The following is a 12,655-nucleotide window of genomic DNA, read 5'->3' as shown; positions in this document are numbered from 1 at the left end:
CGCCGCCCGCCCCGGCCCCGGCCCCGGCCCCGGCCCCGGCCCCGGCCCCGGCCCCGCCGCCGCCGCCGCGCCCGCCGCCGCCGCCGCCGCCGCCCGGAGAGGCCATCAGCTGCTTCCCGTCACATGGCGGCGGGCGCGGGCGGGGACGCGCGGGGGGCGGGGCCGGGGGAAAAACGGCGGCGGGAGGCGGGTGTTGCAGAATAAAACCGGGGCGGGGGGGGGGGACCGAGGGGAAAGCGGGGTGGGAGGGGGGGCAGGATAAAACCGGGGCGGGGGAGGTACGGTATGTAGCCGAGAGGAACGCGGGGGGCGGGCGGACAGGACAAAACCGGGGGGCGGGGCCGAGGGAAAAACGGGGGGGGCGGGCAGGTGAACGGGGACGGGATACAATCCGGGGGGCGGGGCTGCGGGAAAGCGAGGGGGGCAGGTGAGCAGGGCAGGCTAAAAACGGGGGGCTGCGGGGATGAAGAGAAGCGGGGGAGGGATGAAAACGGAGCGGGGGGAGAAACGGGGTGGAGGGGGAAACCGGGAGCGGAAGGAACGCGGCGGGTGACAACGGGAGGTGGGGGTGGGTGCAGGAGGTGTAAGCAGAAGAGGGGGTGCGGCGGGGAGCGGGGCTGAGGGAGTCCGAGGGAAGGGAGCGGAGGACTGTTGAGAGAACTGGGGGCGATGGGGCGGGGAGAAAGCCGGAGGGGCTCGGAACCAGGTGAAAAAGGGGGGAGCGAATAGGAAGGAGACTGTCCCTCGAGAACGAGGACCTGAAGACACCAGGGATCAAGGGAACGGGGCGGGGGACAAAAAGCGGGGGCCGAGGGGCGAATTGGGGGGGAGGGGGTCTGGGAACTCCGGAGCCGGTGAGAGGCGGGAGGGAAGGAACGAGCCTGGGGAATAAAATGGGGGCGCTGAGGCCGGGAGTTCAGAGGTTAAATGGGAGCCTTGGTGGAGGAGCCCAGCTCCGGGGTTAGGAATGGTAAGCCGCCAGTTTTTAAAAGTGGGAACCAGAAAAAGACAAACGCGGCGGAAAATGGAGGGTGAAAACGAGCATGTCAAGGTTAAAATGGGCGATGGGAAAGGGGCAGCGGGCCAGACAGAAAAAGGGGGGAATCCAAAAAGAGTGGGGGTCCAAATCTGGACAAACTGGGTAAACATGGGTGTGACCTAAGAGGACGGGAGTTCACGGAAAGAGGTGTTGGGGACAACAGGGAGAGAAGCGAAACAGGCAGGGGTACAGTGGGGACTCAGAAACCAGCTTGGATTAAACCCACACATATTCAAAGGGAGGGGCTGGGTGGAAAAGAACGTGGGACACTGTGGTTAAGGTAGGAAGCATGGGTTTGGTTAGAAAGGAAGTAAGTTAAGGTGGAACCGCTGTGATAAAGAGCTGGGGAGCAAGGCCAGGGCAAGGAGGAGGGAGCCGGGAACGAGCCTGGAGGGCAGTAAAGAAAGGGGTGGGAGGAAGAATGACCTAAGAGGGAGACTGACTTGAAGCTTCCTCTAAAAACTGCGGTCTAGGCTGGGCCTACGACAGGAAAGTGGGAGGTCCCGTGAGACATTATGGGGGTTACAATTAGCTGAGCCCAGTAAAGAACTCCCAAGGCCACCCACAACTACAGGACAGCTGATAGAATTCATCTTTTCAGCCAGCCCAGCAGCAGATCCAGGTTCTCCCTGAAGACTTGCTACCCTAACTCTTTAATGTTAGAAAGCGTGCAGTCTGGGGCGCCTGGGTGGCTCAGTTGGTTAAGCGACTGCCTTCAGCTCAGGTCATGATCCTGGAGTCCTGGGATCGGGCTCCCTGCTCGGCGGGGAGTCTGCGTCTCCCTCTGACCCTCTCCCCTCTCACGCTCTCTATCTCATTCTCTCTCTCAAATAAATAAATAAAATCTTAAAAAAAAAAAAAAAGAAAGCATGCAGTCTGACCAAAAAGAGGCATCCGAAGGGAGGGGGGACAAAATGGAAGAACAAGTTTCTCAAGGAGATCAGGAAAGTGCAGGAGTCTCACGTGAGAGAGTATCTACAGAGAAAATGGCAATGAAAACGCTTTCGTTACCAACACAGGGAAAGCTAGTAAAAAAAACTGGGGGAGGCAAACCCATTTCTCCAAATCTTTCAGTTTACTAATCAAGTCTAAATCAAGATCATTAAAGCATTTATTTAAAAATAACTTTATTCCATAATTTTTTAAAAAAACTCATAACCTCAGAATAAATTTCTCTGACTCCCCTGCCCCCCCCACAGCACACCAAATATTAAAATGTCAATAATGCAGAGGGATCTGCTAATTTTTCTTCGCAGCAGTTCCTGGTCAGTCCCACGGTGAGAATTACCAGTTGGCACTTACTGCATCACAATAAATTTTACCTAGCAAGGATGATTTTCTGACTTTCGGTGCATCTTCCATCGTGGGTTGTCTGCAGTCTTAGGGCGTATATGTGCTTGTGAGAATTAGAACTAATATCAAAGCCACAGGATTGCCTGAGCCCTTCCCCAGTGTCCCCTTCTGAAATGTCCGTTGTGATAGCCGTTAAGGATTTACTTCCCGGTTCTGATAAGTGGATCTTGGAGTTCAAAATACCTTCCGATACTATTGTGTAACAGCACAACGTAACAACCTGAACTTTGCCACAGAGTTTGTAACCCACTGTCTCATGCTTGTAGTTTTAGGGATGAGTCATCTTAAAATAAAAGCAAGCCCTAATTCTTTAACAATCCTTAAAACTCGAAGACTGCCAGTACCTGCGCTCTTAACTGACCCAGGGCTCAGATATGAGTGACCAAAGTCGTGGCTCAGGTAATCTAGGGTGTAAAGCCTTTGGCAACAAGACCTTGAAGCCCCCAATTGCTAGCGGAAAAGCCCTGCCCCAAAGATTTCCTATCATTAGATGTGTGTGCAAGAGAAGAAGTTCTGGAAAGCATCTCAGTGATCTTGCAAATCATTCTCTGCGTTCCTAGCTAGGGTTTTTTTTTTTTTTTTTTTTTTTTTTTAATATGGTTGCCTCTGCAGAGTGAACCCTCCAAGTCTCAGGAATTTAATCGTGGAAGATTCTAAAGGGAGACGGACTCCGAGTTCAATGACTTTAGAAGCAACTCAAGTCTTCTGTTCTGAAACATTGACTTGGGCTGTCCAGAGTGGCGACGTCCAGGAAGTCCTGGGCAGCAGAAGCCCCAGCACATAAGAACTGCAGTTCGCTATACACCCCAGATTAGCTGGGGGTAGAACCAGCAACCAGCTCCTGCGATTCACAGGGCTCTGAGCTGGGGACGGGGTTCACTCCTAGTCATTTGCTCAGTTCAGTCTTTAAGTCCAAGAAAATAGACTCCTCCCCGGGACACCTGCAGGGGAAGGCTGCAGACAACCAGCTTCTCATCTTACTGGAGTCCCAGTGCCTGTTATTTGGAGAAAGGAAGCTCTCCCTTAAGCACTAGCTCTTGCCCAGCAAGTGGGATATGAACATTAAAGAGTGCAAACTCAAGTCAGATTTTCATGTTTAGCACAAGTCTTTTGCACCCTTACTAGGTCTCTGACATGTAAGAGATTTGGACGAAATCAGAGAACAATCTCTGGGCTGTACAGGGATCTGGAAACAGCAGCTTAAACTCATCAGATGTTATTTCATTCAAAACTTTGCATTGTTGATCAATGCATCCTCATACTCTCCTTAAGGAGGAAGGAAACAAGTTTTCCCGTCCCTATTTCCAAAATCGAGAAACGGAGGCCAGAGGAACTAGTCTGCCCAAGGAGTACTTATCACCAGGTACTCCACTGCAAAACATTTCTCCTGCCTTCTTTCAAAGCCACAGGAGAAGGGGGAGAATGGGAAAATCTGCAAGCTACTAGGGTATCACCTAAGAGGCTTTTGTATCAATATGAAGCTCTGCAAAATGAGAGGTTCTAATGAAAGGCACTTCCTCTTAGGGGCCCCTACCTCTTTTGAAAAGAATTACACCTCCAGGGAAGCAAATAGCGTCAGGAGAGCCCTGATAATGCTTCCTCTGAAACCATTTTACAAAGAACGAGAGGCCCAGGCAGCAGCCTGTAACTTACAGATGACACAGTTTCTTCCACTAGGGAGGGCAGAGGAGAGGAGAAAGAACATCTACTGAACGCCTGCTGGATAGCACTTTCCCATCCACAATACCTCATTTAGTCCCCACCATCCCCTGTAAGGCAGGTATGATTTCACCTATTTTACAGATGAGGAAACGGAGGCCCCCGGCAGAGGGAAAGCAACGTGCCCAAGGCCAGGAAACCAGTAAGGAGCAGGGCCCACGTTCAAGCCTAGGTGTTTACAACTCCTAAACCTGAGCCAAACTGTCTCCCTTTGACTCCCCATCAATAGCGAACACCTCCTCACCTTTTCCAGGCAGTGATAAAGGAGGTGTGCCTATCACCCCACACTATTCCCCTGTGTGTATGGGGCAAGCTGGTCACGGACCTTTAAGAGTGTACTGGGAGCACTGTGCATGGAGGCCAGGTGCTCCCCCCCACTCTTGTCCCCTCCAAATCAGCATCAGTCAACCTGGATCAAGCCACAGTCACAGTGAAGGGGGCACCTCAGATGCCAAATGCACCTTTCCCCGCCACGCACTGCCTGTTCCCAACACGTTTTAACATCAATGAGAAAACTTATCAGCAAATCAAACCAATTTAGAAAAAAAAAGGGGGGGGAGGGAATCTCTGTGCGTGTTTTTCTTTTTTTGCTGAGTGTCCCAAACCATTTTCAGCCCTCAGGCATGGGTGCAAGTCAAGTCAAAGCAGGATGAAAAGCTCATCTTCAACGTAGCTTTCCAGGCTTTTAAGACGGGATAACGGAGGATAGTTCTCTTTCTTCAAACTGGCCTGTCTTCTTCTTGAACGATGTCACTCTGCTCCTCACTGCTGTCGTCTGGACAGGAGGGAAAAGCAGATCTGAGTCTGAGTGAGCTCAACAAGAGGTCACTCCACCTCCACCATCCGTTTTCAATCACTGCACTTCCTAGTCCTTCACTGGTAAGCCTCAGAACGGGACTTCACGGGGGAGCAGGTGGGGCAGGGTGCGTGTTCCCCTTTTCTCCTGTTCTTTTCACTCCAGATCCTCTAGATGTGCTCGATACTACGGGACACTGCATCACCTGGTTCGTGCCAGTCCCCTCACCTGGAATTCTCTCTCCTTTCTGCTTATTCGAACTCAACTGTCTTGCCTCATATCCTTGTTCTGCCATTAAGCGTCTCCCAAACAATGCACCCCTCAAGGCACTCATCTCTCTCTGAGGTCCTGTGAGTTCTTTTTTAAAGATTTTATTTACTCATTTGAGAGAGATACAGAGAGAGAGCGAGCATGAAGCAGGGAAGAGGCAGAGGGAGGGGGAGAAGCAGGCTCCCCGCCGAGCCAGGAGCCAGACGCGGGGCTCGATCCCAGGACCCTGGGATCATGACCTGAGCCGAAGGCAGACGCTTAACGACTGAGCCACCCAGGCGCCCCTGAGGGCCTGTGATTTTTAAGCCTATGATTCCTCTGGCAATAATCAAATTCCTCCTTGCAACAGCTCTTCTACTGCCCTCTCAAAGTGATGGTTCAATCTTGCTTCCGTCTTAAGTCTCCCCGAGTTTTCCCCGGTACACTCTGACTGGGCTTGGAAAGCTCCCTGCCTACGGTTATGATCGGTCTTTTTTTTTTTTTTTTTTTTTTTTTTATTACCCCAACAAGGCCAATATCGTGCCTTTCCCAGAGCAGGTCCTTGATAAATGTCTGTCAGTTTAACTGTGGTGTTGGGAGTTGATAGGATCCTAGATGAAGCTTTAACTACCTTCCCCACCCTTTAAAACTAGACTCACCTCTCAGAGACCCTTACTGGGAACCCCAGGGCAGCCTAGCAGAGGGCTCTGAAGAAGAAGGAGCTCACCTCGCAGAGCCTGGAGCCCATCGCCCATCCGGTCGACATTCCCATTCACCAGGGCAGTCACTCTGTGAACGTGGCCATGCTTACGGATTTCTTCTGGCGACGCCTCTCTCTCATTTGCTTCTTCCTCTTCTTCCTCCTCTTCAGCAGCATCTTCCTCCTCTACCTCCTCCTCTTCTTCTGAATCCACCAAAACCATGACATCCCCCATGTCTTGTCCCCTACTTTCCAAAGGGGAAGAAATAGTCAAGAAGATACCCCCCCCTTTTTTTTCCTCTAACATCAGCCCTCGCTGGACAGAAAACACTGGATTGATGGCAACCTCTTTTGTAACACGGAAAATTCTTTGTGCGTTCCCCTCGGTTAAGAGAGGACGGTGTGATTGTAATCTCTCAAAGAGATGCTGCCACAGATTCCTACAGACAATCACGTATTTTCCTGAGTGGGTTTTATTACTCCCCTCTGCTCCTTGGGCAAGTGACTCTTTGTCCCAGAAACCTACCATTTTAGTTCCCCTCACAGCACCTACACGAATGCTACATTCCTTTCCTGAAACGCCCTTTATTTCTGCTCTACTTACTGGAACTTTGCCTTCTACTCATTATTCAAGGCCCAGGTAAAGTCCTCTCCCTCCCCACAAGCCCTGAACCATGATTGCACGTGGAGTCCATGCCCAGCGGTTTAGCATTTAATTCTCCAGTTCACTGCTGGTTCTGCCTACACAGCCAGACTGTGCATTTCTTACGCATGCCATGGGCCAGTGACAGTGCTAGGAGCATTACATTTTCATATAATCTTCACAGTCTCCTTCTGGAAAACCAGTGAGGAGACAGAGGCTCAAAGAGAATCAGGGATTTTCCAAGAGCACAGGGCTTGGGAATGGCAGAGGTGCAAATGTGAGCCCAGGTCCACTAGTTCCAAAGTGTCTTCCCACTATGCCTTGCCGCCTCCTCCTGTGAGAAATAGGCCTGGGGAATGGAAGGCTCACTGGGGAGATGTCCCTCAAATAGAGGGCAGTAAATGTAACATTTTCCTGTGAAAGATCATCCCAGAACAGGAATATCTCTTCATAAACTGGTTAAAAGGAACAAAGAGAAGGCTTCTTTGCTCCAACCCAGAATCTCTTTAGGAAATGATTACACAAGTTCCATTGAGTTACCTTGTCCCTACTGAGGTTTCTTTTTTTTTTTTTTTAAGATTTTATTTATTTATTTTAGAGATAGTGCGTAAGCACAGGGAGGAGCCGAGAGGGATAAGCAGACTCCCCACTGAGCACAGAGCCTGACTTAGGGCTCAATCCATGACCCTGAGATCATGACCTGAGCCAAAATCAAGAGTCAGACGCTTAACCGACTGGGCCACCCAAGCGCCCCCTGAGATTTCCTTTTGGGAGGGCATGCTCAGACTAGTCTTCCAAAACATGCTGTGAAACTATGACTTATTCTTCCTTTCAGCTCTTTTTAGGAAATTAAATAAAATGAATGCACACATGCCTGGGCTCACAGCCCACACACCATCTTTATGCTTCAGTGAGAGCCCAGATTGAGGTCTGGGGTCTGGCACTACACCCTGAGGTCTGGCATCACAAAAAGACCACAGACTTTGGAATCAGTCAGACCTGGATCGGAACGCAGGCACTGCTGTTCATTTCCTGGGTGAGCTTGCAGAAATTACTTTAACTCCCTGAGCGTCCATCTCCTTATCTGGAAAATGGAGGTGCCACCACCTTCCTGAAGAGTTTTATGAAAGAGTTTCCAATAAGGCCTAACGAAGCCCCTCCACCCAGTCTTCGGCACATGGTGGGTCCTCCACAGTGGCTGCTAGTATTGCTCTTACAAAGAAAACAAAAACAGCAGGGAAGACAGACCACGGAAATGGGTTTTTGACTCGATTCTAGGAACACTCACCTGAAAGTGTTTCCTACTGAAGGGAGAAAGGAAAGAAAATTAATATCCAGTAACATGCACTTCAGGAAAGTTTTTAATCTAACGTTTGCAAAAGAAACGGAGAAATGAGAAAACTGACCCAACATGACAGGTGACAGGGTGTTCAGGGATGGTACTTAAGTGACTCATTATTGTACATCTGGCCCCAGTCAAGAAGCCTATAGAATGGGACCTCGGGTAGGAGCACAACTGGGGCCTCCTTCCCCCACCCACACCCTTTCCAGAAGCCTCAAAGGTAAACGAAGGGACCCAAGAAATCCTTACCTTTCCAGCAGAACACGGGGTTGTAATATAACATAAGCCCTGAGATGATAGCCAGTCCAAGCAGCAGGAGGCTCACAATGGTGCCCACAAGTCCCCCGATATTTAAAGGTTCTGCAAAGACAAATCACACTATTTATTTTAAAGATTTTATTTATTTATTTGACAGAGACAGACACAGCTAGAGAGGGAACACAAGCAGGGGAGTGGGAGAGGGAGAAGCAGGCTTCCTGCCGAGCACGGAGCCCGATGCGGAGCCCGATGCGGAGCTCGATCCCAGGACGCTGGGATCATGACCTGAGCCGAAGGCGGACGCTTAACGACTGAGCCACCCAGGAGCCCCGACAAATCACACTATTGATTCTTCCATCTGATACACATGCTGGTCAAAGAGCAACAGCTCCCTTCCTCTGCCTGGGTCTCAGTTTTGTTTTGGTTCCATGATCTCCAGCAAGGCATATGACCTCTCCATAAAGAAGATAAATATCTCATTTCCCAACCTCAGGCAGTTTGTGGGAAGCATGTGATGCAAAGGAAGACTGGAAGGTTAAAATCTCCAGACATCAAGACTGTTTATAAAGCCACGGAAATGAAGAGGGTGAGCTATTGGTGCCATGATAAACAGTAGTGATGAATGGAACAGAATAGAGAACCCAAGAACAGACTACACATAAAAGAAAATTTGGTAGATGACAGATTAGTGAGTAAAAGAGGAATTATTCAAGAATGGTGCTGGAATCGATGGCTATCCAAATTTGGGCGGGGGAGAAACTAGATCCCCACACCTCACACCATTCACAAAAATCAATTCTAGATAGATTATAGATTTAACTGTAAAAGGCAAAATGTTAAAACTTTTTAGAAGAAAGTATAGGATAGTATCTTTGTGGCCATGGGGGAGATGAGATTTCTTGAGATGTAAAAATTGCTAATGATATAAGATCCATAAAATTAACTACATGAAAGTAAGAATGTCTGCTAAACAAAGGATACCAAAAAGAAAGCAAAAAAAGACAAACAAGCTAAAAGGAGATATTTGTAACATGTAAAACTAACAAGGAATTAGTATGCAGAAGTTCTAAAGAACTCCTACATATCTATAAGAAAGGGGAAAATGTCAAAAGACACAAGTGAGTATTTCACAGAAGAAACACAAATAGCAAACATATGAAATAATGCTCAATCTTCTCAGTAACCACAGAAGGGCCAATTAGAACAACAGTAAGATTCCATTTTACATGTACTTAATGGGCAAAAATCACAAAACCTGAAGGCAAAAATGCGGAACAACTCAACACTCTTAAAATACTGCTGTTGTGAATAGAAATTGGTACGACCACTTTGGAAAATAATTTGCTATTATCCCAGAAAGATACAAATATGCATAACCCTTCCTTTCTATTCCTTCTACATATATCCTAGAGAAATATTTGCCTAGGGACCTGCTATAAATGTGTACACAAGGAGCTGGATAAAAGATTTTCATGGCAACACTTTTGCTCATCACAACAACATCAAAATCAGAAACAATACCAAAGTCTATCAGCAGGAAAATTAGTAACTTAGTTGTGGAACCATGACACAGTAGAAAATCCTACAGCAGTGAAGAGGTACAAAGTATAATTACACACATAATTACACACATTGACATGAATAAACCCTAGGAACAAAATGTGGAGTGGAAACAGCAAGGGTTTCACTATGTAGTAAAATTTTTCTTGAATAAAAAAATTCAGGATAGTTGCTTACCTTTTTCAGGAGGCCCAGGATGAGACTGGAAAGGGGTCTAGAGGTAGGGTTGGCCGAAAAAAATACAACATGCCCATTTGATTTGGATTTCAGATAAACAATGAATCCTGTTTTAGAATAAGTATGTCCCATGGAAAATGTGGGATACACTTACACTAAAAAATGCTTTGTTTTTCTAAAATGCAAATTCAAGGGGGCATCCTGGGTTTTTTTTTTTTTTTTTTAGCTTTGTTGTCATTTTTTAAATCTGGCCACACTACCTACAAATAACTTCAGCGTTGTAGGTACCGCTCTGTATCCTAAGTGGGATGGTAGTTTCTCAGGTGTGCATTTTGCTATTATGTTTCACGACTTACATTTTTTATGTTTTTTTATGTATTTTATATTTATAATATATATACTCTTTTGGAGGTAACAAGTTATTATTTAAGTTTTATTTTATTATATTTTTAGTAATCTCTACACCCAGTGTGGGGTTCCAACACAGGACCCTGGGATCCAGAGTCGCATGCTCTTCCGATGGAGCCGGCTAGGCGTCCCAACATAATTTTTTTTTTTTTTTTTTATCCCTATGCAATGTTAAGAGATTTACAACTGGATAATAGTTTTTCCACCTTGTCAAGTCACAGTCAAGCAGATACGCCTTCTCCCCGATGGCAGTGACCTGCATACAGGGAAGAACCAAACTGTCTCCATGCTGGTGCCTGGTCCTCTGAAGCTCTCAACCATCCTCCTTTGGGGCCCCTGCCCTCACTCACCTTTCACGGTCAGCCAGATGTCCACCTGCCGCACCCCCACAGGGTTCTCAGCCTGACAGACGTAGTAGCCCTCATCCAGGGCCTGGGAGCAGTTGCAGATGGTGAGATTGGAGATCTGGCCATTCTGCGTGATGAGATAGTGGCCATTGGGCTGGAGGACCACCTCAGGCTGGGTGAGGTTCCTCAGCCACAGGATCTTGGCAGGGGGGTAGGCTCCAGTCACTTGGCAGGTGAGCGTCACATTGCCCCCCAAGAAGCAAGTCCTCATGGGCTCAGAGAGAAGGGAGGGGCTCCCTGGTGATCAGAAGGTAAAGAAAGACAAATGTTCAGGGAGACTCAAGCCGTGGCCTGAGATTTTCAAGAATATTACTACCTTCCTGATGAAGCAACTCCAGGGATTTCTGTCCTGCACTTGGTCTCATGTAATAATAAAAGCCAACCATTTATTGAGCACCTACTATGGGCTAGGCACTGTTAAACTTATTACCCCATTTTGAAGATGAGGCAACTGAGACCCAGAGAAAGTTAAGTTACTTGCTCAAAGCCACACAACCAAATAAGTGGTGCCCCTAGGATTTTGGGTGACCAACCGTCCTAGTTTGCTGAAGCCTGAGGGGGTTCCTGGGACACGGAGCTTTCAGTGAGAAAACTGAGAAAGTCTTGGGCAAACCAGGATGAATTGGTTACTTATTTTTTTTTAAGATTTTATTTATTTATTTGAGAGAGAGAGGGAGGGAGAGAGAGAGTGCACACGGGGAAAGGGGCAGAGGAAGGAAAGAGAGAACCCCAAGCCTACTCCCGACTGAGCACGGAGCCGGATGCAGGGCTCGAGCTCACAACCCTGAGATCATGACCTGAGCCAAAATCAAGAGTCAGACACATGGGGCGCCTGGGTGGCTCAGTCGTTAAGCATCTGCCTTCGGCTCAGGTCATGATCCCAGGGTCCTGGGATCGAGCCCCGAGTCGGGCTCCCTGCTCCGCAGGAAGCCTGCTTCTCCCTCTCCCACTCCCCCTTGCTTGTGTTCCTCCTCTTGCTGTGTCTCTCTGTCAAATAAAAAATAAAATCTTTATTAAAAAAAAAAAAGAGTCAGACACGCAACTGACACTGAGCCACCCAGGAGCCCCGAGTTGGTTACTCTTGTAAGCCCAAGTTGCCAGGCTTTTGTAGCCCACATTCCTCATCTACGCTCTAGGCTTGCATGCATCATAGCCATGTTGCTCATGGAAAGAATGGGCGCACAGCCTGCCAGGAGTGCTCGAGGGGACAATGAGGCAGCTATATTCATTTCCTACTGATGCTGTAACAAACTGCTACATACCGATTTAAAACAACACAGACTTATTCTTTTCTAGTTCTAGAGGTCAGAAGTTGGAAATGATCCTATGGGCCTGGAATCAAGGTGTTGGCAGAGCTTGTTCCTTCTTGGAAGCTCCGGCGGGGGGGAGGAGGGGGGTCCATTTCCTCACTCTCCAGCTTTCTGAAGCCACCTGCATTCCCTAGCTCCTGGCCCCTCTTTGCCTCACTCCAACCTCTGACATCTGTCATCATGTCTCCCACTACTGAGTCCCACCCTTCTGCCTCCCTTTTAGAAGGACCCATGTAATGACATGGGGCTCACCCCGATAATCCAGGATAATCTCCCCATCTCGAGCTCTTAATCCCGGCTGCAAAGTCTCTCTTGCCATGTAGGGTAAAGTCACAGGGATTAGGACATGGACATCTTCGTAGGGGGAGCATTAGTCTATCACAGGTCTGTCCTAGACAGCTCCCAATGCAGCGTCCCTGTGGCCTTGGGGTCTGATCTGAGTTGGACACAGGGAACTGTAAGGTCTCCCCTAGCGATCCGTGATGTGAGCACTCAGCTCCTAGGGTGATCGTGAGAACAAGCAAGAGACCGTGTGGAAAACACTGAGCACAGCGCCTTGCACAAGCTCTGCGCTCAGTAAACGTTAATGTCACTATTATTGATATTGCCTATTTCATGGTTCTCGGACTTCTCTCTCCGAGTAAATTTTAAGTCCTTCAAAGGTCAGGACTCGGTATTCCTCCACAGGACCCGG

The 12,655-nt window shown here is 48.4% G+C and overlaps 1 protein-coding gene across 2 annotated transcripts in view; it reads right to left on the bottom strand.

The window, feature by feature from the left end:
• Positions 1 to 2,149: 2,149 nt before the first annotated feature.
• The window catches only part of VSIG10 (V-set and immunoglobulin domain containing 10), a 31,080-nt gene continuing 20,574 nt past the window's right edge, over positions 2,150 to 12,655 (bottom strand). Inside the window, exons 5-9 of one of the 2 annotated variants that reach the window (XM_028116721.2) lie at positions 10,595 to 10,888; positions 8,091 to 8,201; positions 7,788 to 7,803; positions 5,884 to 6,104; positions 2,150 to 4,886 (exon numbers count right to left, since the gene is read on the bottom strand). In XM_028116721.2, the coding sequence (XP_027972522.2) occupies positions 4,831 to 4,886; positions 5,884 to 6,104; positions 7,788 to 7,803; positions 8,091 to 8,201; positions 10,595 to 10,888 (698 nt within the window). In that variant the 3' untranslated portion in view covers positions 2,150 to 4,830. The remainder of the gene's footprint in view (positions 4,887 to 5,883; positions 6,105 to 7,787; positions 7,804 to 8,090; positions 8,202 to 10,594; positions 10,889 to 12,655) is intronic. The other variant, XM_028116722.2, reaches the window with a different exon arrangement.

This window comes from Eumetopias jubatus, unplaced genomic scaffold, assembly GCF_037043125.1.
Source record: "Eumetopias jubatus isolate StellerSeaLion01/CBP00866 unplaced genomic scaffold, mEumJub1_p1.0 scaffold_16, whole genome shotgun sequence".
NCBI classification, from domain to species: Eukaryota; Metazoa; Chordata; class Mammalia; order Carnivora; family Otariidae; genus Eumetopias; species Eumetopias jubatus.
The sequence above is the reverse complement of the archived record's forward strand: the minus strand, read 5'-3'. Positions and strand labels throughout refer to the sequence as shown.